The 25,551-nt window shown below is 40.7% G+C and overlaps 1 protein-coding gene across 1 annotated transcript in view; it reads left to right on the top strand.

Moving 5' to 3' along the window:
• Positions 1 to 266: 266 nt before the first annotated feature.
• Positions 267 to 25,551, top strand: part of STIL (SCL/TAL1 interrupting locus) — an 85,343-nt gene continuing 60,058 nt past the window's right edge. Inside the window, exons 1-10 of the mRNA XM_011926366.1 lie at positions 267 to 388; positions 4,083 to 4,169; positions 7,885 to 7,992; positions 10,843 to 10,955; positions 11,441 to 11,628; positions 12,992 to 13,034; positions 13,176 to 13,239; positions 17,261 to 17,344; positions 19,898 to 19,984; positions 24,161 to 24,311. Of these exons, the coding sequence (XP_011781756.1) occupies positions 4,126 to 4,169; positions 7,885 to 7,992; positions 10,843 to 10,955; positions 11,441 to 11,628; positions 12,992 to 13,034; positions 13,176 to 13,239; positions 17,261 to 17,344; positions 19,898 to 19,984; positions 24,161 to 24,311 (882 nt within the window). The 5' untranslated portion in view covers positions 267 to 388; positions 4,083 to 4,125. The remainder of the gene's footprint in view (positions 389 to 4,082; positions 4,170 to 7,884; positions 7,993 to 10,842; positions 10,956 to 11,440; positions 11,629 to 12,991; positions 13,035 to 13,175; positions 13,240 to 17,260; positions 17,345 to 19,897; positions 19,985 to 24,160; positions 24,312 to 25,551) is intronic.

Genomic DNA, 25,551 nt, shown 5'->3' with positions numbered 1-25,551 from the left:
GGAACTTAACCGTTGACGAAATGAAAGGTTTAAATCCTCGGAACCCTGATCCCGGAGCGCCGGTGGCGCCCGCAGTTCTCCAAGAAGACTTGGGATTGGTCGAGCGCAGAACCAGCGCGGGGCGTTGATTGGTTGGTACGCCAGTACGTAACGGCGACCGTGCGCGGCGCTCTAGCACCACCCGCGCTCCCTGACTGGCGGGGTTTCTGACCAGTCAGCAGGCGTGGCGCGGCCTTCGGTTTCGCGAGCCTGTGTTTGCCGCCTCGGTTCCCGCGACCCCAACGTCCCAGAGGCGGGGCCGGAGTTGGTGGTGGTGAGGCGGTGGCGCTCCCTGGAGCCGGCTCCTGCTTCTACCTTGCAAACAGACCTCAGCTCCGCGGAAGTTGCGGTAAGTGGAGCTTTGTGCTCCTGGTTCCCCCTTGAGGGGCGGCAGCGGGGCCCGGGGAAGGTTGGTGGGAACATTCAAAGCCCTGTAGTGGGTTCCGCCCTCCAGGAGCCTGAAGCCGATGACGAGAAGGGGAGCTAGTGGGAGAAATTAAGCATTCCATGAAATCCTTGGGTATCATCTGAGCTAAGATATGTGAAAGAGGTTTGCAGTCGATAACGTGCCATTTAAAGTTGTTTTTACGGTGGAAATTTCTTGAGGCCTGAAACCTTGAATGCTCCCTCTTGCATTCCTCACAATTTCTGGCTTACACTCTGCTACGTAGTAAAGGGATCAGTTCATGTTTGAAGTTCGTGGACTACTGAAAGTGAAGTGTAAGCCGCAAAGTGCGAGAATGCGATGCGTGTGAGTACAGAGACAGTATAGTACCATCACCAGGGTGTCTGGGAGAAGGTTTCACAGAGGAAGTGACATTCGAGTTGGATTGTGAGGGATGGCGGGAGTTTACCAGGGCATTCCAAGTTAAGGGGGGCAGCCTGTGCAGATACTGAAACCGGGGCACTGCAAATAGTTCAGTTTGACTGGAATGTAGGATGAGTGGATGGGGGCTAAGATTGGAATAATAGAGTGGGGCTGGATTGTGAAGATCCTTTATTCTGTGTATAAAGAAGAACCAACAGCTTTTTAAAAACATTTATTTTTATTTTTATTTTTGAGACGCAGTTTCACTCTTTGGCCCAGGCTGGAATGAAGTGGAGTGATCTTGGCTCACAGTAACCTCCATCCCCCGGGTTCAAGCGATTCTCCTGCCTCAGCCTCCCTAGTAGCTGGGATTACGGGCACACGCCACCACGCTCAGCAGTTTTTTGTATTTTTACTAGAGATAGAGATTCACCATATTGGCCAGGCTGGTCTCGAACTCCTGACTTCAGGTGATCCACCCACCTCGGCCTCCCAAAATGTTGAGATTACAGGCATGCGCCACCGCGCCTGACATGAGCCATTGACTTTTAAAGCAGGAGAATAATTTGATCAGATTTATATGGAAACACCCTTCTAGCAGCACTGTGGGGACTTTTCCGTAAGTACCATGAGAGTTGATGAAGTTAGCAACTGAGTTGGTGGGTATGGAAAGATTATTTGTATGGAAGAAGGGGTGAGGATGATTTGAAGGTTTCTATTGTATACGATGATGCCTTTACCTGAGAATATGTTTTGCTAGGTATAGATATTGTGTGGTTTTAGTTTCATTAGCTTTAATTGCTTGTACAACACTGACAATGAAACTACCTTATGTATATTGTTTTAAAATGAGAAATCAACATCCATCTTTTCACCCCAATGAATAAAGGAAGAAGACACAAATAGCACATTTTAAGATAATTCTGTTTAATGAAGAAAAAATTGGCACTTTTTATACTTCGTAGAGTTACAGTTATCCACGTGAATACTGTTATCCATGACAACCAAGTACTAAGGAAGAGTTTTAGTATTTAAAGCCTGCATTCCATGGAAGCTACATTAAACCTTTTAAGTCCAGATATTTCTAAGAAGGACTTTTTAGTCAACTTTTTTTTTTGAGACGGAGTCTCACTCTGTCGCCCAGGCTGGAGTGCAGTGGTGCAATCTCCACTCACTGCAAGCTCCGCCTCCTGGGTTCACGCCATTCTTCTGCCTCAGCCTCCCGAGTAGCTGGGACTACAGGTGCCCGCCACCACGCCTCGCTAATTTTTTGTATTTTTAGTAGAGACAGGGTTTCACTATGTTAGCCAGGATAGTCTCAATCTCCTGACCTCATGATCTACCTGCTTCGGCCTCCCAAAGTGTTGGGATTACAGGCATGAGCCACCGTGCCCGGCCTAGTCAACTTTATTAAGAACACATTTTTCTCTGCCTTGAACAAGGTACAAGAGCACTTTCAATAGGATTTTCAGCCTCTGACTTTATCTAAAAAGTATCTTCTAAATAATCTTTGGACCTGGATTAATTATCCTTTTCTCCTTTATCTTGCTTCACACAGAGTGAGACAGAGGCTCACTCTCTTGCCGAGGCTGGAGTGCAGTGGGACAATCGCGGCTCACTGCAACCTCTGCCTCCCAGGTTCAGACGATTCTCCTGCCCCAGCCTCCTGGCTAGCTGGGATTACAGGTGTGCACTACCATGCCCGGCTAATTTTTGTGTTTTTAGTAGAGAAGGGGTTTCACCATGTTGGCCAGGCTAGTTTCGAACTCCTGATCTCAGGTGATCCACCTGCCTCGGCCTCCCAGAGTGCTGGGATTACAGGAATGAGCCACCACACCTGGCCTTAGACAGTTTCTTTTTCCTAGAATTAATACAGAATGTGCAGGACCTAAAGAACTCTTAAGATTTGAAAGAATATAGGACATACTAAACTCTAAAGAAAGGACTATGAGGTCTGTATTTTGCTTCAATAATACTTAGATGGAACTATCCAGTGGGCAGTTAGAAATATGGATTTGAAACATCCAGGCATGGCGGCTCATGCCTATAATCCCAGCACTTTTCGAGGCTAAGGCAGATGGATTGCTTTAGTCCAAGAGTTCGAGACCAGCCTGGGCAATGTGACAAAACCCCGTCTCTACAAAAAATACAAAAAAATTAGCCAGGTGCAGTGGTGAATGCCTGTGGTCCCAGCTATTCGTGGGGCTGAGGTGGGAGGATCACTTGAGCTCAGGTGGTGGAGGTTGCAGTGAGCTGAGATTGCACCACTGTACTACTTCAGCCTGGGCTACAGAGTGAGACCCTGTCTCAAAAGAAAAAACAAAAAAATAAAATGGATTTGAAACTCAGAAGAGAGGTGGAGCTAAAGGTTTGCTATAGATAGGTGAGTGTAGAAGCAATAGGAGTGGAGGAGAGTACCCAGAGAGAGCATCTGGAGTTAAAAAAAGAATACTGGGCTGGGTGCAGTGGCTCACGCCTATAATCCCAGCACTTTGGGAGGCCGAGGTGGGCGGATCATGAGGTCAAGAAATCAGGACCATCCCGGCCAACATGGTGAAACCCCATCTCTACTAAAAATAAAAAATTAGTTGGGCGTGGTGGCGCACACCTGTAGTCCCAGCTACTCAGAAGGCTGAGGCAGGAGAATCACTTGAACTCAGGAGGCGGAGGTTGCAGTGAGCTGAGATTGCGCTGCTGCATTCCAGCCTAATGACAGAACGAGACTGCGTCTCAAAGAAAAAAAGTACACTGATTTTTTAGTGACGCAAGTCAGTTTGTGGGAATGCAGTACTTTTTTTTTCCACTGAAGATTCTTTAATGACTTCATTGTAGGCCCAATAAATATCTAACCCAAATCATTCTTTTCTGCTGCTTCATGGTTTTATGAGGATTGTAAGGCTTTTGATCAAAATCTCATACATTTAATACTACCTGCCCTACCAAGCTCACTGAGTTGATACCAAGGTTTTGGGGCAGAATCGAAGCTTTCCTTAAGGGATAGATATATTGGTAGATTTTGCTGCCTAGAATAAATATTAACAGGAATTTATTGGCAGGATGACTGTAACATATGCAAATGATTGGCAGAATCTACAAGCATTTAATCTTATTAATCTATAGTCACACTTCATATAAGAAGTAATCTAATTTTGCCTGTAATTTTAATATGTGGTTAAATCATATTTTTCTTCTTTGTTTTTATCATTCATTAGTAATATTCTCTTTAATTCTTTAGGATACTGAGGATTTGAAATTAAAGAAATCATTCACCAGACATCATGGAGCCTATATATCCTCTTGCACAGCCCCAGATGAATACCAGGTATAGAAGTATTTTTACAAATATTTGCCTTACAGCTGTTCACATAACTTGGGAAGGTAGATTGGAAGAGAAAAAATAGCATAATCTTTAGAATCAGGAAATTTTGGGTTCGTATCCCAGCTCTACCACTTGTTAGGTGGGTTACCTTGATCAAGTTAATTAACTTGAGTATATTGGGATATATGACATATTTTTATAAGGCATGCAATGTGTAATAATCATATATGGAAAATAGGGTATCCATCCCCTTAAGCATTTATCTTTTGTGTTACAGACAATCCAACTGTACACTTAATTATTATTTTTTTATTTTTTATTTTTTATTTTTTGGAGACAGAGTCTCACTTTGTCTCAGTTCCTCATCTGTAAAATGAGGATGGTAATCTCTGTCTCACAGAAGATTATTGTGACGAGTTAAATAAGATTACTAAACTAAAGGGTCTAGTACGTAATAGGCACTCAGTAAATACTAGTTCTGTCCCCTTCTTCAGTTATTTTCATAACACAGATCTTTATTGACAGGAAATAGTACCTGAACTTAAGAGGCTAAAAATTACCTTGGTGTTTGTTTACTTTCTAGACAAGTGCGAAAGGGGTTGGGTTCTTTCCCTCTTACAAATAGTAATTCCTTGATGGGAATAATTTCACATTAGGTATACCAAGTTTCCTCAGACGTTCCTAAGCCTTTGTCATGTGAAGTAGGAGCTTGCCACCTGTCTCCCAATTTTCTCTGTCCCTAGTTACTATGGGGACTGGGCAAATCAGCTTGTATTGTTTGGCTCTTTGGATCATTTATTGCTCTTTTTTCCCCTAGGGAACAACAACTAATGCTGACATGTGCATTTTTTTTCCTTCCAAACTAGAATTACATTCATGGGTCCCCTTTATTCTCTGTAATGTCTTTCTTTGTGCCAGATGTTCTTGATGAACATAATGGGAAACATGACCCAAGGAGGCTATCATATTCCTTTTGCTTTAATTTTGGCCCTTGTGTTCTACCCCCCTGCCATCTCTTATTTGAAAATTGGTCGGCGCGGTGGCTCAAGCCTGTAATCCCAGTACTTTGGGAGGCCGAGATGGGCGGATCACGAGGTCAGGAGATTGAGACCATCCTAGCTAACACAGTGAAACCCCGTCTCTACTAAAAAAAATACAAAAAATTAGCCAGGCGTGGTGGCGGGCACCTGTAGTCCCAGCTACTGGGGAGGCTGAGGCAGGAGAATGGTGTGAACCCGGGAGGTGGAGCTTGCAGTGAGCCGAGATGGCGCCACTGCACTCCAGCCTGGGCGACAGAGCGAGACTCCGTCTCAAAAAAAAAGAAAAAAAAAAAGAAATTTGTCAGTGGGCCAGGTGGTTCATGCCTGTAATCCCAGCACTTTGGGAGGCTGAGGTGGGCAGATCGCTTGAGCTCAGGAGTTCAAAATCAGCCTGGGCAACATGGGAAACCCCGTGTAGACAGAAAAATTTTCTCAAATTCTCTTCTTAGAAGGGTAGTTGTGTAACAAGTTCAGTATATTTTGTTTCTAATTTTAAAAATTTAAATTTTTGTGGGTATGTGGTATATGTATTTATGGGATATATGACATATTTTTATAAGGCATGCAATGTGTAAAAATCACATATGGAAAATAGGGTATCCATCCCCTTAAGCATTTATCTTTTGTGTTACACACAATCCAACTGTACACTTAGTTATTATTTTTTAATTTTTAATTTTTTATTTTTTGGAGACAGAGTCTCACTTTGTCTCCCATACTGGTTTCCCCCTGTTGGGCAGGCTGGTCTCGAACTCCTGGCCTCAAGTGATCCAACCGCCTTGGCCTCCCAAAGTGCTGACATTATAGGTGTGAGCAACCGGGCCCGGCCCCATTAGTGGTCTTTTTCTTATTGTGGTTTTCCTGTATTATTCACTCATGTAAAATAAAAAGTTTTTTATGGTGCCCTATATGATTTAATATTGAAACCTTGCTTTACACTGCCCCTGACATCTTTGTTGAGGAATTATTTATAATTATGTCCTTTTGATGCTTCAATAATTAAACTTGTGCAGTATTTTGTTATTCCAAAATACCAAATTTGGAAACACTGGAAAATAATTAAGAATCTATTAAGGTTTTTTGCTTTTCATAACTATTGGGTATTGTCTAGCAATTATCTGAAATTAGTTCAGAAAGACAGATTTTAATCCAGGAGCCATGGCTCATGCCTATAATCCCAGTGTTTTGGGAGGCCAAGGTGGGAAGGTTGCTTGAAACCATGCGTTCAAGACCAGTCTGGGGAACATAGTGGGACCCTGTGTCTACAGAAAATACAGAAGTAAACCTCACGTGGTGGTGCACATTTGTGGTCCTAGCTGCTCGAAAGGCTCCCTTGAGCCCAGGAGTTTAAGGCTGCAGTGAGCTATGATTGTGTCCCTGCACTCCAGCAGAGCAAGGCCCTGCTCTTAAAAAAAAAAAAAAAGAAAAGAAAAGATTTTAGTTTAAATTTAAATGTAAATTTATGATTTATACTCATTTTTCTGTTACTTAAAAGGGACTTTATAGGATTGTCTTGTTCTTTTTTAAAAGCTTGTGTATATATAAATTTACATATGCATAGATAAAAAGGACAAATAAGCCAAATTTTGAGTGTCTGTTCTCCTGGTAGTAGAGTTACAAGTGAGTTTTCTTTTTTAAAAAATATATTTTGGGCCAGGCGCGGTGGCTTACGCCTGTAATCCCAGCACTTTGGGAGGCTGAAGCGGTGGATCATGAGGTCAGGAGTTTGAGACCAGCTTGGCCAACATGGTGAAACCCCGTCTCTACTAAAGATACAAAAACTTACCTGCATGTGGTAGCGCACCCCTGTAATCCTAGTTACTCGGGAGGCTGAGGTGGGAGGATCACTTGAACCCAGAGGCGGAGGTTGCAGTAAGCTGAGATCACGCCATTGCACTCCAGCCTGGGCAACAGGGTGAGATTCTGTCTGAAAAAAAAAAGGCTGGGCATGGTGGCTCACCCCTGTAATCCCAGCACTTTGGGAGGGTGAAGTGGGCAGATCACGAGGTCAGGAGATCGAGACCATCCTGACTAACACGGTGAAACCCTGTCTCTACTAAAAATACAAAAAATTAGCCAGGCATGATGATATGCGCTTGTAGTCCCAGCTACTTGGGAGGCTGAGGCTAGAGAATCGCTTCAACCTTGGAGGTGGAGATTGTAGTAAGCCGAGATTGCGCCACAACACTCCAGCCTGGGTGACAGAGCGAGAATCTGTTTCAAAAAAAGAAAAAAGAGGCCGGGCGCGGTGGCTCAAGCCTGTAATCCCAGCACTTTGGGAGGCTGAGACGGGCGGATCACGAGGTCAGGAGATCGAGACCATCCTGGCTAACACGGTGAAACCCCGTCTCTACTAAAAATACAAAAATTAGCTGGGTGTGGTGGCGCATACCTGTAATCCCAGGTACTCAGGAAGCTAAGGCAGGGGAATTGCTTGAACCTGGGAGGCAGAGGTTGCAGTGAGCTGAGATCATGCCACTCACTGTACTCCAGCCTGGGTGATGGAGTGAGACTGCGTCTCAAAAAAAAAATATATATATATATATATATAAACTCTTTGCAGATTACAAAAGTAATCTGAAAATACCATCTCCTTAAAGATAGTTAATTGTTTCCTACCAAATGTCTACCAAGTTTGCTATTCCTTGTGCTTTAATTTTAAATTGTTTTTTTGAAAGGTTTCCTTCAAGCAGGATGGTACCTTTCCACTTTCCTCCATCAAAATGTGCACTTTGGAACCCAACGCCAACTGGAGATTTCATCTACTTACATCTCAGTTACTACAGGTATAACATGTTTCTTTTTTTCACATCAAACCAGTATAAACAAGAGTAATACAAAGATGTGTCAGGCAAAGGTGATTACTATGACCAATTATTAATTTTTCTTTACTCCCTTCAGGCAAAATCTTCCTTCTGCTGCTTCTTAACATCTGTTCCTTGTCCTTTTGAGAGATAATCTTAATTTCCCAGTTTTCTGCAAATTCTGCATATTGTAGGAATTCAAAAGAGGTGAAATATAATAAAAACTGAAAGTGTCTTTTATCATATCAGCATGGTGTCCTTGTAGAACATTGAGAAGCTTGAACCGATTTTTGAGTGGATCAGATTAGAAGGAGTATAAAATCTTGTGGTTACCTCCAGGACCTTGACAGAAAGACAAGAAAGAAGTTCAGGTGTAAAGTAATAGAAAATAGATCTATTGAGGTTTTGTACCTAAGAGTTACTTGTTAAAAGTAGTATTCTAAGAAAGATAGATTGTGGTGGGGAGAGCCTTGAGTCAACCTAGCTTCAAGATGCTTTTCTGTAATCACACAGGTGTATACTGTCATGGTTTAAGGTTCTGTAACTGGGCTGGGCGCGGTGGCTCACACCTGTAGCCCCAGCACTTCGGGAGGTTGAGGCAGGAGGATTGCTTGAAGTCAGGAGTTTGAAAGCAGCCTGGGCAACAAAATGAGACTTTGTCTCAATAAAAACTTAAAATAAAAAGTAAAAAAAACAAAATAAGAAAAAAAAAGTGCAATAACTAGAGGAAGACTGCCTAGGGAATCAAATCCTGATTCTACTGCTTATTTATGTGACCTCTTACTGAGGTAGCCAAGGATCAGGTTCCTTTTTTATAAAATGACTATAATAATACCAGTTTCACAGTTCTCTTCTAGGGGTTAAATAAGACTCTGTAAAGCAATTGTCACAGTGCCTGGAATAGAAAGTATTTCATAAATGGCATCTATTATATATTATAAGGACTTAGAACAATGTAGCAGTATTCAGATCAAGAGGAAAGAATGAAACAAGGTGTTTTGAAGAAATAGTTTGTGGTATTTGATGATTGACGAGAGGAACGAAGGAAAGATACAAGTCAGAAAGTATTCAGGTTCAACACTAGTTGGCAGAGAAGGGTGGTACCATTGACAAAAATAGGGAGAGTCTTTTTTTTTTTTTTTTTGAGACGGAGTCTCGCTCTGTCACCCAGGTTGGAGTGCTGTGGCCGGATCTCAGCTCACTGCAAGCTCCGCCTCCCGGGTTCGCGCCATTCTCCTGCCTCAGCCTCCCCAGTAGCTGGGACTACAGGCGCCGCTACCTCGCCTGGCTAGTTTTTTGTAGTTTTTAGTAGAGACGGGGTTTCACCGTGTTAGCCAGGATGGTCTCGATCTCCTGACCTCGTGATCCGCCCGTCTCGGCCTCCCAAAGTGCTGGGATTACAGGCTTGAGCCACCGCGCCCGGCCCAGGAGAGTCTTATGGAAGTTCAACTAAATGATGGTTAGTCCTGTTTTTATTTTTTTTATTGTTATCTTTCTGTACATTTTGAGTAGTTTCCTTTGTTTTTCAAGTCTACTTATTTTCTCTTTAGCTGTGCTTAGCTGCAGTCTAACCTGTTCATTTAAGTTTGGTTGGGTTTTTTTGTTTGTTTTTGTTTTTGTTTTTGAGATGGAGTTTTGCTCTTGTTGTCCAGGCTGGAGTGCAATGGCATGATGTTGGCTCACTGCAACCTCCGCCTCCCAGGTACAAGCAATTCTCCTGTCTCAGCCTCCCGAGTAGCTTGAATTACAGGCATATGCCACCATACCTGGCTAATTTTTTTGTATTTAGTAGAGATGGGATTTCACCATGTTAGTCAGGCTGGTCACGAACTCCTGACCTCAGGTGATACCTGCCTCGGCCTCCCAAAGTGCTGGGGTTACAGGTGTGTGCCACCGCGCCCAGCCCTCATTTAGGTTTTTTAAATGTGGCAGTGTACCATATATATGAAAGGATACTTATAGTATATATGCATAGTTAATAGAATAAAAATACACATTTGTGTACCTATCCCCAGTTAATTATATAACTCATTGAATTTTTGCAAATTATATTTTTTATTTCTTTAAGTTCCATATGGCTTTTTTATTCAAATTTGCCTGGTCTGTTTTCATAGTATCTTATTCCTGGCTCATATTTTGGTTTTCCTTTTACATTTTTTAAAACATTTAAATCATACTATATTTTGTATTCAATACAGTAGTTTCCCTCCTTTATACATGGTTTCACTTTCCGTGGTTTCAGTTACCCGCAGTATAGTACAATAAGGTATTTTGAGAGACAGACTATATTCACACAACTTTTATTACAGTATACTGTTAAAATTATTCTATTATATTATTATTGTTGTTAATCACTTACTGTGCCTAATTTATAATTTAAACTTTATCATAGATATGTATGTATAGGAAAAAACATAGTATATATAGGATTTGTTACTATCTGCGGTTTCAGACATCCACTGGGGGTCTGGAACATGTCTCCCAGAGATAAGGGGGCACCACTGTAATGCTAATTATATCTGAAGCCCATATACAGTATGTAAAGAAATAGATGTGATTGTTTCAACTTACAAAAACAGGAGACCTACCTCCTGAGGTTCATCAAGTTAACAAAATGCCTGGAGAACAACTGTAGTTTCAGTGTCTGTTTATTGCCATTCTAGTTTCCAGGTGACCCTCCCTATCCCCTGCCTTTGACCCTGGGATTTCCTGACAATGATCTTTCTGTACATTTTTTAAGATGTGTGTTATAATTTAGACAGCATTTTGTGGCAGGAGGTTTTTTTAAGATATGAGGTCTACCATATTCATAAAAGACTTGTTGTTTTTCAGAAATCCAAAGCTTGTAGTGACTAAAAAGACCATCCGACTTGCTTATCGTCATGCTAAGCAGAATAAAAAAAATTCATCATGCTTTTTACTTGGTTCTCTGACAGTAGACGAAGGTAATACGCTTTTAAAAATTGACCAGTGCTCACGTCTGTAATCCCCGCATGTTGGGAGGCTAGAGTGGGAGGATTGCTTAAACCTGGGAGTTTAAGACCAGCTTGCATAACATAGTGAGACCCCATCAGTACAAGAAAACCTTTTTAAAAATTACTTGTATGACTGCAATAGAATTTATTGATTCGGTCAACTATTGTATTTGCTTTGTGCTAATTTTCTTTGCTGTGTACCAAGGATATGAAGATGAGTAAAACCATCAATTACAGACTTCACTATCTGGTCAGATGGATGAATATATATAAGCAAGTAAGAGTTTAGTATACTCTTGTAAGAGTTTAGTTTACTGTAAGATTTTAGTTTAGTATTTAAGAGTTTAGTGTACTATTGGTATGAACAAAGTGCTTTGCTCTAATGTAGTCTTGCTGGGTTGATTTTACGTTTTTAATCAGTATGCTATATAATAGTTGTTATTTTTGTTCTACAGATGAAGAAGGTGTGACATTGACAGTAGATCGCTTTGATCCTGGTCGAGAAGTACCTGAATGTCTAGAAATAACCCCTACTGCTTCTCTTCCTGGAGACTTTTTGATTCCATGCAAAGTTCATGTTCAAGAACTTTGTTCAAGAGAAATGATAGTTCACAGTGTAGATGACTTCAGTTCAGCTTTAAAGGTGCGATTCATTGACAACTTGATAGTTAATTCAACACAAGAATCAAACTATGTTTAGTATGCTATGTTTAGTAAAACCATATTTGAGAATTATTCACAATAATTTGATTGAATTATTGTGAACCTAAAATCCAACTAAATGTGTTTCTGAGGGCAAAAATTCTAGGTAAGCCTTTCAGAAGAAGCAGTGTAACCAAGATAAGAAAGTTCAAGATGTACTTAGGGTAGTGTTCAGGGTATACATTTTTGCTGAATTTGTGGGCAGTCAGACTGGAGTATTAATTTGGTCAGATTATAGAGAGGCTTGCCTGGGCATAGTGGCTTGTGTCTGTAATCCCAACACTTTGGGAGGCTGAGGCAGGTGGATTGCTTGAGCCTGGCACTCCAGCCTTGGTGGGAGCAAGATCCTTTCTCAAGATAAAAGAGCCTTGTCTGCCAGCCTTAGGAATTTGAACTTTGTCATATGGGCCATGTAGTAATTGAAGGTTCTTGAGAAAAGGAAACACTGTCAAATCAGAAATAAGTTAATCTGATAGGGTAGGCTGACTGAAGTTATAGAGAGTAGCCATTGTAGTAGTTGGGCTGGTGTGTGTTACAGAGGGATGTATTAACCTATAGTACAATGATAGCAGTGAAACTAGGAAGGACACAGTGGGCATGGGCAAATACAGAGGGAGAACTAACTTGACAGTTTGTGGTAGCAAGAAAGGAATCAAAGAGGAATGGACTTTAGATTCTCTGAGACTCAATCAGAATTATTTTATGAGGCCGGGCACGGTGGCTCACGCCTGTAATCCCAGCACTTTGGGAGGCTGAGGCGGGCTGATCAAGAGGAGTTCAAGACCAACCTGGCCGACATGGTAAAACCCCGTCTCTACTAAAAATACAAAAAATTAGCTGGGTGTGGTGGCACATACCTGTGATCCCAGCTACTTGGGAGGCTGAGGCAGGAGAATCGCTTGAACTGGGAGGTGGAGTTTGTGGTGAGCTGAGATTGCACCACTGCACTCCAGCCTAGGCAAAAAACCCAGACTCCTCAAAAAAAAAAAAAAAAGACTTATTTTATGTCCATTTTTTTCCATGTAGTAAGTATTTACTGGGGGTGACTTCCCAATATTACTGAAGTGCTGCTAGGATATTTGCATTGGAAATGTGTAGTGGAGCTTGGGACAGTGAATCTTACTTGCTTTGATATAATTATTCACATAATCTTTTGGTCACATGGAAGAAATGAGAACTGAAATGTAAGTCAGAACTCATTTAATTTTATTAGTGCAAGATATTATATATGTATATGTATCAGTATAAAATAAACTTTGCACGTTTTGAAGTTGTAAAATAATTATTCAATATTGATTTCTCAGGCTCTACAGTGCCATATATGTAGCAAAGATTCCTTGGACTGTGGTAAGCTGCTTTCCCTAAGAGCTCATATCACTTCCCGGGAGACTTTGGACAGTGTGGAATTTGACTTGCATTGGGCAGCAGTAACTCTTGCAAATAACTTTAAATGCACACCTGTGAAGCCCATCCCCATTATTCCAACAGCTCTGGCAAGAAACTTGAGCAGTAATTTGAATATTTCTCAAGTTCAAGGGACTTATAAATATGGGTAAGTAAAAGATACATTGATCTAAACATTAGTTGCATTAGTATATTTTCAGAATGTCCATGTAATATGAAAGAATTGTGCAGTCAGTTTACATTCTAGAGATATGGTGGCTTGGTTAATGACAAGGGAAAGTAAAAAAAGAAGTGCTTTATTTTTGTTGAATATAAAGTTTTTTTTAAGTTGTGCCACCACCTACAAAAAATTGGTGATAGGGCCCGGGGCGGTAGCTCACACCTGTACTTGGGGAGGCCCAGGTGGGCGGATCACCTGAGGTCAGGAGTTCAAGATCAGTCTGGCCAACATGGTGGAACCCTGTCTGTACTAAAAATCTAAAAATTAACTGAGCGTGGTGGTGCATGCCTGTAGTCCCAGCTACTCGGGAGGTTGAGGAGGGAGGATCACTTGAACCTGGGAGGTGGAGATTGCAGTGAGCTGAGATCGCACCACTGCACTCCAGTCTGGGCAGCAGAGACTCCATTTCAAAAAAAAAAAAAAAAGACAAAACTGAGTGGCCATAAAGTATAATGTCTGGACAACTCAGTTCTTTTTTTGAGATGGTGTCTTGTTCTGTCACCCAGACTGGCGTGCAGTGGTGGGATCTTGGCTCACTTCCACCTCCAGCCTCCCGAGTAGCTGTGATTACAGGTGCACGCCACTACACCGGCTAAATTTTGTATTTTTAGTAGAAATAAGGTTTCACCACGTTGGCCAGGCTGGACTTGAACTCCAGACCTCAGGTGATCCTCCTGCCTCAGCCTCCCAAAGGGCTGAGATTACAGGGGTGAGCCACCATGCCCAGTCCCAGAGACCTCAGTTCTTAAAAAAAAAAAAAAAAAGGTGGTGTTAAATATATTAAAATTGGATGCCAAGGCAGGCAGATCACAAGGTCAGGAGTTCGAGACTAGCCTGACCAACATGGTGAAACTCCATCTCTACTAAAAATACCAAAAAAAAAAAAAAGAAAGAAAAATTAGCTGGGTGTGGTGGTGCATGCCTGTGTAATCCCAGCTACTCAGGAGACTGAGACAGGAGAGTCGCTTGAACCTGGAAGGCGGAGGTTGCAGTGAGCTGAGATCACACCATTGCACTCCAGTGTGGGCGGCAGAGTGAGACTCCATTTCAAACAAAAAAGAACAAACAAACAAAAAATTGGTTGATAATTTATTATTTGAAAATGTAAGGAGAAATTATGTTCTATATTATATATTCTGTATTATTGTTCGTATTTTATTTAGGTTTTAGGCCATTTTTTTTCTTAACTATAACCTGACTAATTATGAACCCAAGGGAGGCTAGATAATTTATTTGTAGTATGCGGTTTTAACTGTGAATAATGAGCATTGCAGATAGAGAAAGGAGATAATTAAATAAAAAGTTACAGTACTCTTGCTTACCAAATTGCCAACTACTTGAGGGTGGAGTTTCCTTACAGAGCTGGAGTAGAATCCTCTCCAGCTTCCTATCTCCACTCTTAATTGCTTAGGAAATATAAGCCAAAATGCATGCTTTCTAATCCTCAGCGGGGCTACTTCCCTGAATCTTCATCTATTTTCTTTATCTATTATCTACAAAACTAGTTTAGACAATATAAGCACTCTCTACTTTAAAGTTTGACCAGAGACTGCTCCAAATATTACTCTTCTGGCTTCCTTTCCCAGTGACTCCACCCTAGTTCCTGTTAGGCCTTTCAATCTAAAAATGTTTGCCAAAGTACACTCAATTCCAAGTCTTATTCTCTAAAAATACCTCTTCAGAACCAGATTCTAACCAGAGCTGTGGTTTCTGGTGGCCCAAAGGAAAAATTGTTGGTATATTCCAAAATCATGGAGTAGTCAAAAGTGAGCAAAGCTTGTTTGAATTAAATGGAACATTTAATTCTCTTGAATTAATAAAATACTTCTCAAGTGGAGCATGGGATTTTTTATTTAAATTAACAAAAAAATTAATTTGTTTTCCTTAGTACCCATGCCCATTTACTTGAATAGCATGAATTTACCTTTCTTGGAATTATCCATCTGTGACTGCTGGGCATGCTGGTAGTAACCAGGATGTTCAGTATTCTGTCAATCACCTATTCCCCTTGCCCCTTCCTATCTAGAATCGTCTATGGTGACATTTGCCATGCGAGGTGCATTGGCACACACCTATAATCCCAGCTGCTTGGGAGACTGAAGCAGGAGGATGGCTTGAGCTTAGAATTTCAAGGCTGCAGTAAGCTACAATAGTGCCTGTGAATAGCCACTGCTGTCCAGCTAGGACAATATAGTGAGACCCCATCATTTAAAAAAAAAAATTGACATTTGCCCTTTATATATTCTAATATTTACTGGGGCCTATTATGGAATAGGTATTATGTTAGACATTGGAAATAAATAGATTAAAAACTATACTTACTATCCATTGAATATGTTGACATCTAAACATGATGTGCTATAATGGAGGTTTATATACAGTGCTGGGAAAGTAGGGGGAGGGATGTCCATATTTCCTGGGGAAATCATAGAAAGCCTGAACTAATTTTGTTTTTTTTTTTTTTTTTGAGACGGAGTCTCACTCTGTCGCCAGACTGGAGTGCAGTGGTGTGATCTCGGCTCACTGCAACCTCCACCTCCCGGGTTCAAGCGATTCTCTTGCCTCAGCCTCCCAAGTAGCTGGGATTACAGGCGCCCGCCATCACACCCGACTAATTTTTGTATTTTTAGTAGAGATGGGGTTTCACCGTCTTGGCCAGACTTGTCTTGAACTCCTGACCTTGTGATCCACCCGCCTCAGCCTTCCAAAGTGCTGGGATTACAGGCGTGAGCCACCGTGCCCGGCCAGCCTGAACTAATTCTTTTACGGAGTAGAAATTTATCAGATGAGCAAGACAAGAGGGAGAACTTTCAAAGCAGCTGTGTCATTGTTGATATGTAAATCTTAGGCCAACTCAGGCTTAATATTCTTGTCACAAGACCTGACAAATGTATTGTCTTTGTGTGTTAGTGTTATTAGAGCAATAAAATATATCATCAGTGGTAATACCAAGGCTTTATATCACTAATGGCATTGTTTTTGAGATGGAGTCTCACTGTGTCACCCAGGCTGAAATGCAGTGGTGCAATCTCGGCTCACTGCAACCTCCACTCCTGGGTTCCAGTGATTCATTCTCCTGCCTCAGCCTCCCCAAGTAGCTGGGATTACAGGCGTGTGCCACAATGACCAGCTAATTTTTTTTTTTGTATTTTCAGTAGAGATGGGGGTTTTGCCATGTTGGCCATGCTGGGCTCGAACTCCTGACCTCAAGTGATCTGCCCGCCTCAGCCTCCCAAAGTGCTGGGATTACAGGCATGAGCCACCATGTCTGGCCCACTAATGGCATTGTTTGCAAAGAAAGATATAACAATAAAATAAACAATTCTACTTTGGTTTTTTTGTATTCTTATAACTTACTGTCAATAATAAATAAAATATAAATATAGTATAATGTCCTTTTAGGGAAGAGTGAGCTTTTGGGTTTTATCATGATGGTTCCAAAGTCCTTTGACAGTGATTGGAGGAATGTGGCACATGGAAGATTGATTATACCTCTCCTAATTCAGCCTCCTTCACTTAGAAGTCACATCTGTTGCAGTCTTGTCAAATCACTTGGATGCATGAACATTTTCCAGTAATAGGGAATTCAGTTCTTCCAAGGAAACCTATTTGGTTCTGAAATTGTCTGCCTTAATGTTAACACTCTTGATTAAAGTAAATTGTAAGTAAAGTTATAGAGCAAAACTTTTTTAAAAAGTTGTATAATCTTCAATGTCTTTTAATTGATAGATGGAAGTTTTAAGGTATTAAATCTCTTTAATCTCTTCCTCTTATCAGAGTCTTTTTACTGAGTCAGTACAAAGTTTCTGTTGTGTTTCTTTTGTGTGTGCAAGACAATGTTCATTTGAATTATCTCCGCTTTCTAAAGTATGCTTCAGCATCTAGATTATGTCTTTTAGGTAAAAAGTACCTAATTTCAGTTATTTTCACGTGAATGTCTTCTGTTTAGATATCTTACCATGGATGAAACACGCAAATTGTTACTTTTGTTGGAATCTGATCCCAAGGTTTATTCTCTGCCATTAGTGGGAATGTAAGTATTATTTATGAAAACCTTATCAGCCAAATGTTCAAATGTATATGATAAGCATGTGACTCAGTTGTACTGTAACTATTTAGATCATTTTATAAAGCCACAAAGATAAGTGGTTGTCAGGTTTTCTTATTTTACTAGTAGAATCAGCTAAAATAAGATTTTGCCCAATCTTTTTTTTTTTTTTTGAGATGGAGTCTCACTGTGTGCCCAGACTGGAGTGCAGCGGAGAGATCTTGGCACACTGCAGTCTCCATCCCCCAGGTTCAAGTGATTCTCATGCCTCACCCTCCCAAGTAGCTGGGATTATAGGCATGCATCACCGTGCCTGGCTAATTTTTGTTTTTTTAGTAGAGACGGGGTTTTACCATGTTGGCCAGGCTGGTCTCGAACCCCTGGCCTCAAGTGATTTACCCGCCTCAGCCTCCCAAAGTGCTTGGATTACAGGTGTGAACCATCATGCTTGGCCAGATTTTACCCAATCCTAGGAGGAACTCTAATATATAAAACAGATAAAAGTTTAATTCTATGGCTGGGCACAGTGGCTCACGCCTATAATCCCAGCACTTTTGGAGGCCAAGGTGGGCAGATCACCTGAGGTCAGGAGTTCAAGGCCAGCCTGGATAACATGGTGAAACCCCGTTTCTACTAAAAATACAAAAAATTAGCCGGGCATGGTGGTGTGTGCCTGTAATCCCAGCTACTTGGGAGGCTGAGGCAGGAGAATCACTTGAACCTGGGAGGTGGAGATTGCAGTGAGCTGACGACATTGCACTCCAGCTTGGGCAACAAGAGTGAAACTGCATCTCAAAAAATATGAAAAATAAAAGTTGAATTCTCCTAGTTGAAGGTGAAGCCTTAGAGCCCTATTTCTTCAATATTCTCTCACTACCACTCATCCTTAAGTCACCCTAAAGAACTCACGGCTCATAATAATACCATTTAAAATCTACTGTCAGGCAATCTTGCAGAAACCCCTTTAGTGTTAACGGTCTTCTCTTTAGTACTTAATGATATTTATGTGTTTAATTTATATATATATGTGTGTGTGTGTGTATATATAGACCCGTGTGTGTGTATATATATACACACACACACACACATGTTTTGAGACAGGGTCTCACTTTGTCACACAGGCTGGAGTGCAGTGGCACAATCATGACTCACTGCAGCCTCAATATCTGGGGTTCAGGTGATCCTCCTACCTCAGCCTCCTGAATAGCTAGGACCACAGGCACCAGCTACCACGCCTGGCTAGGTTTTGTATACTTTGTAGAGGCGGACTTTCGCCATGTTGCCCAGGCTGGTCTGGAACTCCTGGGCTCAAGCCATCTGAGTTGATATCTAGACAGAATATGTAGAAATTTATATTCACTCAGTATTGAGTACTTACTATATACAGTGTTATGCTTGATAATGTATTGAGGTTTAAAGCTTCTTAAATAATTTAAAATCAAAATGAGGTGATAAAACATTCAAATATTCATACACAGAAAAATAAAGTATATGATTTACTATAAAATGACCAGTATAGAAAGTGAACACTTAGTATTTGTAAGAAAGATATGATAGGGAGCATTTTCCTAGAGAAGACAAGCTTGAACTAGACTTTTAATTGTTTGGATAGTAGAAGGGAAGATTGATGGGGAAGGGAACCCATGTGAGAGAATGGCACATGCAAAGTGAATGAGAATGCACAGATGTTCTCTGGACCATGAAATCTACTTATAGTTTGCTACAGTCCTAGTATAGGCAATGGATTGTTGATGCTTAAGTAAATATTAAGAGCCTTCTCTGTTTCTGATTACCTGTATATGTTACAGCATGTAATCATCAGCAACTCTGTGAAGTAGTTTTTTTTTTTTTTTTTTTTTTTTGAGACAGTTTCACTCTTGTTGCCCAGACTGGAGTGCAATGGCAGGATCTCGGCTCACCGCAACCTCTACCTCCTGGGTTCAAGTGATTCTCCTACCTCAGCCTCCCGAGTAGCTGGGATTACAGGCATGCACCACCACGCCTGGCTAATTTTGTATTTTTATTAGAGACGGGGTTTCTCCTTCTTGGCCAGGCCAGTCTTGAACTCCTGACCTCAGGTGATCCCCCTGCCTCAGCCTCCCAAAATGCTAGGATTACAGGCGTGAGCCACCGCATCCGGCCGTGAAGTAGTTTTAGGCTACAAACTAATCTGTACTACTTCAGCCCATTCTTTCCAGTCCAAGCTAATTCATTCTAGTATACCGCTTTCATCTCTTAACCATTTTCTTTCCCACATCTCAGGTAGAAGAGGACAGAGATACACGTGCTTGCTCTCTGTCTTTCTCTCTCTCTCAATATATATCTATATGTCTGTCTATATATATCAATATAGTTATATAGATACAGATGTCTATATATTCTTCCTCTTAATTATCGGCATGTTTTTAGATTTCTTATTAGTAAGGCTCTTTAATGTATGGCAGATAAAAGCCATACGTCTGCCTTATTATCTTAGGAAGAATGTAAAGTATGCTATATATGTGACTATGGTTTTTAATTTCTAGTTTTTTCTTTTAGTTGGCTGTCTGGAATTATACATCTCTATAGTCCTCAGGTATGGGCTTGCTGTTTGCGATACATATTCAATTCTTCTGTTCGAGAAAGGTAAGTGGTATTTTATTCTGTAGTACTTTATTTTGATCCTTTCCCCCATTCATAGTTTATGGTCCCATTTAAAATTCATGTAATGCCTCAACCTTTTATAATACTCATAAATAAACATGTACATTAAGAAAAAACAAACCTTATATTAAATGAGAATAAAACCAGATTAAAAAAAGATGAGGTTGCAGTATACCTGGAAATACCAAGGAATTCACTTGCCTAACCACAGAACACAAACCTTTTAGGGGTGGGAAAAAACCGTAGAGATTGTCCACTGTAGCATCCTATTTTGTAATTAAGGAAGTTAACTTTCGGTGAAATGACTGCAAATGAGTTTGAATTTGTTACCTTACAGGTGTTTTATTAAGTTACACAGTGTTACTGCTAATACACAAAGAAATACTTGAGACAAGATTTTTAATTTCTTCGTGGAACTGAGCCTAAACATTGGAATTAATAGTTAGGGAAACTTTACTTTTAACCTCAACTCTTTTAATAGATAAAGAAGGTGAGAGACAAATGTCAGTATTTGTCTCTCACCTTCTTTATCTATTAAATGAGAAGGTCTCTTTTTATCTACCTTGGGTGGCTGTAAAGGACTTTAAAAAACTATATTGAAAAGGCAATACAAGCACATAGTAATAAATTGACGTACGTAAATATCTACAATAAAATAGATCTCTCTTCCTCCCCATTTCCCTAGACCCCATTCTCAGAGACAATCATTGTTAAGTGATATCTTGTGCTTCCTCCTGAAGTAGTCAATATTTCAATATTCAACATAGACAAGTATCACCTCTTCCTGGCCTGTGAAAATTAAACCATAGCATCCTTTCTTTTCTTTATGTTGCTTTTTTCTGTATAAATTATACCTTGGAGATCATTACATCTTGGCATATATATATTTAATATACATGTTTTACAACTGAAGAGTATATAGTACATACTGTATTTTAAAAACAACTGGCCCTTTTGTCTTGCAGATAGTGGTCAACTGAACATTTTATGCATACATCTTTGTGTGCATATGCTAGTATATTTGTAGGATAAATTTCTAAAAGTGTTTTTTTCTAGGCCAAAGAGTATGTAATTTAAAATTTGGTAGATATTGCCAAATTGCCTTTCAAAAAGACTGTACCAGTTTATAATTTTTCCAGCAGTACACGAGAGTGCCTTTTTCTCTCTACCTGCACTAACACTGTGAAAGAAATATTTATTTATTTATTTATTGAGCACCTATTATATCTATTATGTTTACGATATTGGGGATGAGAGCAAACAAAATAAAGGTCCCCAGACCAGGCATGGTGTCTAATGTCTGTAATCCCAGCACTTTGGGACTTTGGGAGGCTGAGACAGGAGGATCGCTTGAGGCCAGGAGTTCCAGACCAGCCTGGGTACCATAGCAAGACTTTGTCTCTACCAAAAAAAAAGAAGAATAGTTAGCTGGGTGTAATGACACATGCCTGTAGTCCCAGCAGGAGGCTGATATGGGAAGATTGCTTGAGCCCAGGAGTTCAGGCTGCAGTGAGCCATGATTGTGCCACTGTACTCCAGCCTGAACAATACAGACCCTATCTTAAAAAAATAAAATAGGCCGGGCACGGTGGCTCACGCCTGTAATCCCAGCATTTTGGGAGGTCAAGGCAGTGAATCACTTGAGGACAGGAATTAGAGACCCGCTTGGCCAACATGGTGAAAACCCGTCTCTACTAAAAATGCAAAAATTAGCCTGGTGTGGTAGAGCATGCATGTAATCCCAGCTACTTGGGAGGTTGAGGCAGGAGAATCACTTGAACCTAGGAGGCAGAGGTTACAGTGAGCTGAGATCGCACCACTACACTCCAGCCTGGGTGACCAATAAATAAATAAATAAATAAATAAATAATAAAACAGTCCTGCGAGACAGGCAATAAACAGAATAAGTAAAATAAATAGTATGTTAAAAGACGATGAGTACTGTGGAGAAAAATAAAGCCTGAAGGAGGAGGATGTGTGTCTGAATGATAGTGGCTGATAAAGAGTTGCCATTTATTTATTTTTTAATTTTTTAAATTTGTATATTTATTTATTTATTTATTTATTTTTTTGAGATGGAGTCTCCCTCTGTCGGCCAGGCTGGAGTGCAATGGCTCAATCTCAGCTCACAGAAACCTCCACCTCCCGGGTTCAAGCAATTCTCCTGCCTCAGCCTCCCGAGTAGCTGGGATTACAGGCATGTGCCACCACGCCCTTCTAATTTTGTATTTTTTCAGTAGAGACGGGGGTTTCTCCATATTGGTCAGGCTGGTCTCAAACTCCTGACCTCAGGTGATCCGTCTGCCTCGGCCTCTCAAAGTGCTGGGATTACAGGCATGAGCCACCGCGCCCGGCCAAGAGTTGCAATTTAAATGGGTGGTCAGGGAGGCCGACTTGAGGTGAGGGAGTAAGCCTTGTTGCTGTCTGGGGCACTGTCCAGGCAAAGGATATGTTAAGTGTAAGGGCTCTGGGTGAAAGATCACGTAACATCTTCAAGGAACAGCAAAGAGGCCACTGTAGCTAGAGAGGAGTGAAGGAAGGGGAAAGTAGCTGGAGATGAGCTCAGAGAGGTAAGTAGAGGGCTGTTGTTAAACTTTTGACCTCTGCTAACCTGATAGATGAAAAATAATCTTTTCCAGTGATTTATAACCTCATCTTCCAGGAACTGCCTAGTCATGTCTTTGGCCATTTTTCTCTTAGATTGTGCATCTTTTCATATTGCTTGTGCTAGCAAGCTCTCTCTCTATATATAATATAAAATACATAGAGAAACATATATTTATAATATATAGCAATGGTTCCCCCCCAGATTGTCATTTAACAGTATTTTTCCCAAACAGACTTACTGTTTTTTAGTCATATTTATTAATCTGTTTTCTATCATGCTTAGAAAAGATTCACCCACTCCAGGTATATTTACTGAAGTAAAAAAAATCACTCGTATTTTCTTCAGATGCTTTTGGAGTTCTGCTTTTAACATTTTATTTTAACTTTTCAAGATAATTAGTTATATTTAGATAGCAGAAATTAAATGTTAGTTTTAGGTCCTTTGCTATGATTTAGTACAATTAAGTTTTATTATCAATTACTGATCATGCTTTAAGTTCATATTGACAGTAAATCCTCAATAAAATTTATTTTGAATTGCTCTCTTATTCTTTCTTTTTTTTTTTTTTAGTCAAAGTTTCACTCTGTCACCTAGGCTGGAGTGCAATGGCATGATCTTGGCTCACTGAAACCTCTGCCTTCCGGGTTCAAGCAGTTCTCCCTGCCTCAGCCTCCCAAGTAGCTAGGATTACAGGCGACCACCATCACGCCCGGCTAATTTTTGTATTTTTAGTAGAGATGGAGTTTTGCCATGTTGGTCAGGCTGGTCTCAAACTCCTGACCTCAGATGATCCACCCACCTTGGCCTCCCAAAGTGTTGGGATTATAGGTGTGAGCCACCTGTTTTAAATAGCTACTGGCCTATTTTCTCTTTTTATTTTTATTTTTTATTGAGACAGAGTCTCGCTGTGTCGCCAGGCTGCAGTGCAGTGGCGCAATCTCGGCTCACTGCAACCTCCGCCTCCCAGGTTCAAGTGATTCTCCTGCCTTAGCCTCCCAAGTAGCTGGGACTACAGGCACGTGCCACCACACCCAGCTAATTTTTGTATTTTTAGTAGAGATGGGGTTTCACCATGTTAGCCAGGATGGCAGGATGGTCTCCATCTCTTGACCTTGTGATCCGCCTGCTTCAGCCTCCCAAAGTGCTGGGATTACAGGCATGAGCCACCACACCCAGCCTTTTTTTTTTTTTTTTTGAGATGGAGTCTCGCTCTGTCGCCCAGGCTGGAGTGCAATGGCGCCATCTTAGCTCCCTCTAAACTCCGCCTCCCAGGTTCACGCCATTCTCCTGCCTCAGCCTCCCGAGTAAAAGAATTTTTTTTTTTTGTAGAGAGGAGGGGTCTCGCTATGTTGACCAGGCTGGTCTCAAACTCCTGGCCTCAAGCGATTCTCCCACCTTTTGCCTTCCTAAGTGGTGGGCCCCAGTTTTTGAACAAAAATTGGACCCTTTAGTCATTTTGTTAACTAGATTGGGAGACTCACATGAAGTTATTTGAGTGTAATCATATTATCCTCATTAAATTTTAATTAAATGGCATTTTTTTGGTGCAGGGTTTTTTCAGAATCTGGAAATTTCATCATAGTTCTCTATTCTGTGACACATAAGGAGCCTGAGTTTTATGAATGCTTCCCTTGTGATGGCAAGATACCTGACTTTCGGTTTCAGTTGCTAACCAGTAAGGAAACATTACATCTTTTCAAAGTAAGTGATTTGATTACCTAGCACATTAGTAACTGTTTAGGTTTTGCTCTTTGGCAGTTTAAACCCAACAGATTTTAGCCTTTAAAATAGTAATCCAAACTATTTTGCTTTGTTTACTTACAAATAATCTTATTAAATATTAACTTTATTCATTTATGGTTAAATGTTTTAAGTAAATCTTAGATCATATCTTCAACAAAATTACAATAGAGAACCAGAGGTTCCCCAAAGAATAACTTGCCCATGTTTTTCTAAAATCTTTGAAGAATATTATCAGTTCATATATTATATCATTTTACACTTGTGAAGGTTAACTCTGTGGGATCTCAGTACTTTTCTTTGTCCTGACTATATTTTTTTTTTTCTTTTTTTTGAGATGGAGTTTCACTCTGTTGCCCAGGCTGGAGTGCAGTGGTGTGATCTCGGCTCACTGCAACCTCCGCCTCCCAGGGTCAAGTAATTTTCCTGCCTCAGCCTCCAGAATAGCTGGGATTACAGGAGCCCACCATCACGCATGGCTAATTTTTTTTTTTTTCATTAGAGACGGGGTTTCACCATGTTGGCCATTCTGGTCTCGAACTCCTGACCTTAGGTGATCCACCTGCCTCAGCCTCCCAAAGTGCTGGGATTATAGGTGTGAGCCACTGCATATTACCATGACTTTATTATTTTTAAAATGTGTGGGAATAACAAATGTTTTTTTATACTTAAAAGCCATTATTTATATTATGTATCAAAGGAATCAGAATAGGTTGTTACTATATCATCTAATAAAATACCTAGAAACACAACTAGATGATGATCGTAGAAAAAGTAGATCTTTAGGCCAGGTGTGGTGGCTCACACCTCCAATGCCAGCACTTTGGGAGGCCAAGGCAGGTGGATTACCTGAGGTCAGGAGTTTGAGACCAGCCTGGATAACATGGTGAAACCCCATCTCTACTAAAAATACAAAAATTAGCCGGGTATGGTGCCAGGTGCCTGTAATCCTAGCTACTTGGGAGACTGAGGCAGGGGAATCACTTGAACCTGGGAGGTGGAGGTTGCAGTGAACTGAGATCCCGCTGTTGCACTCTTTAACCTGGGCAACAAGAGCGAAACTCTGTATCAAAAAAAAAAGAAGGAAGTAGATCTTTGAAACTATGTGTCATTATACGAAAATATTCAAAGGCTACTTTTCAATAAAATTATTGGTTATTTTAGGTCTCAGACTAATAAAAGTACATTCTTTATTAGAAAA

The sequence above is a fragment of the Colobus angolensis genome, unplaced genomic scaffold (genome assembly GCF_000951035.1).
Source record: "Colobus angolensis palliatus isolate OR3802 unplaced genomic scaffold, Cang.pa_1.0 Scaffold68, whole genome shotgun sequence".
In the NCBI taxonomy this organism is placed as follows: domain Eukaryota; kingdom Metazoa; phylum Chordata; class Mammalia; order Primates; family Cercopithecidae; genus Colobus; species Colobus angolensis.
This window is presented reverse-complemented; position numbering and strand designations above follow the sequence as displayed.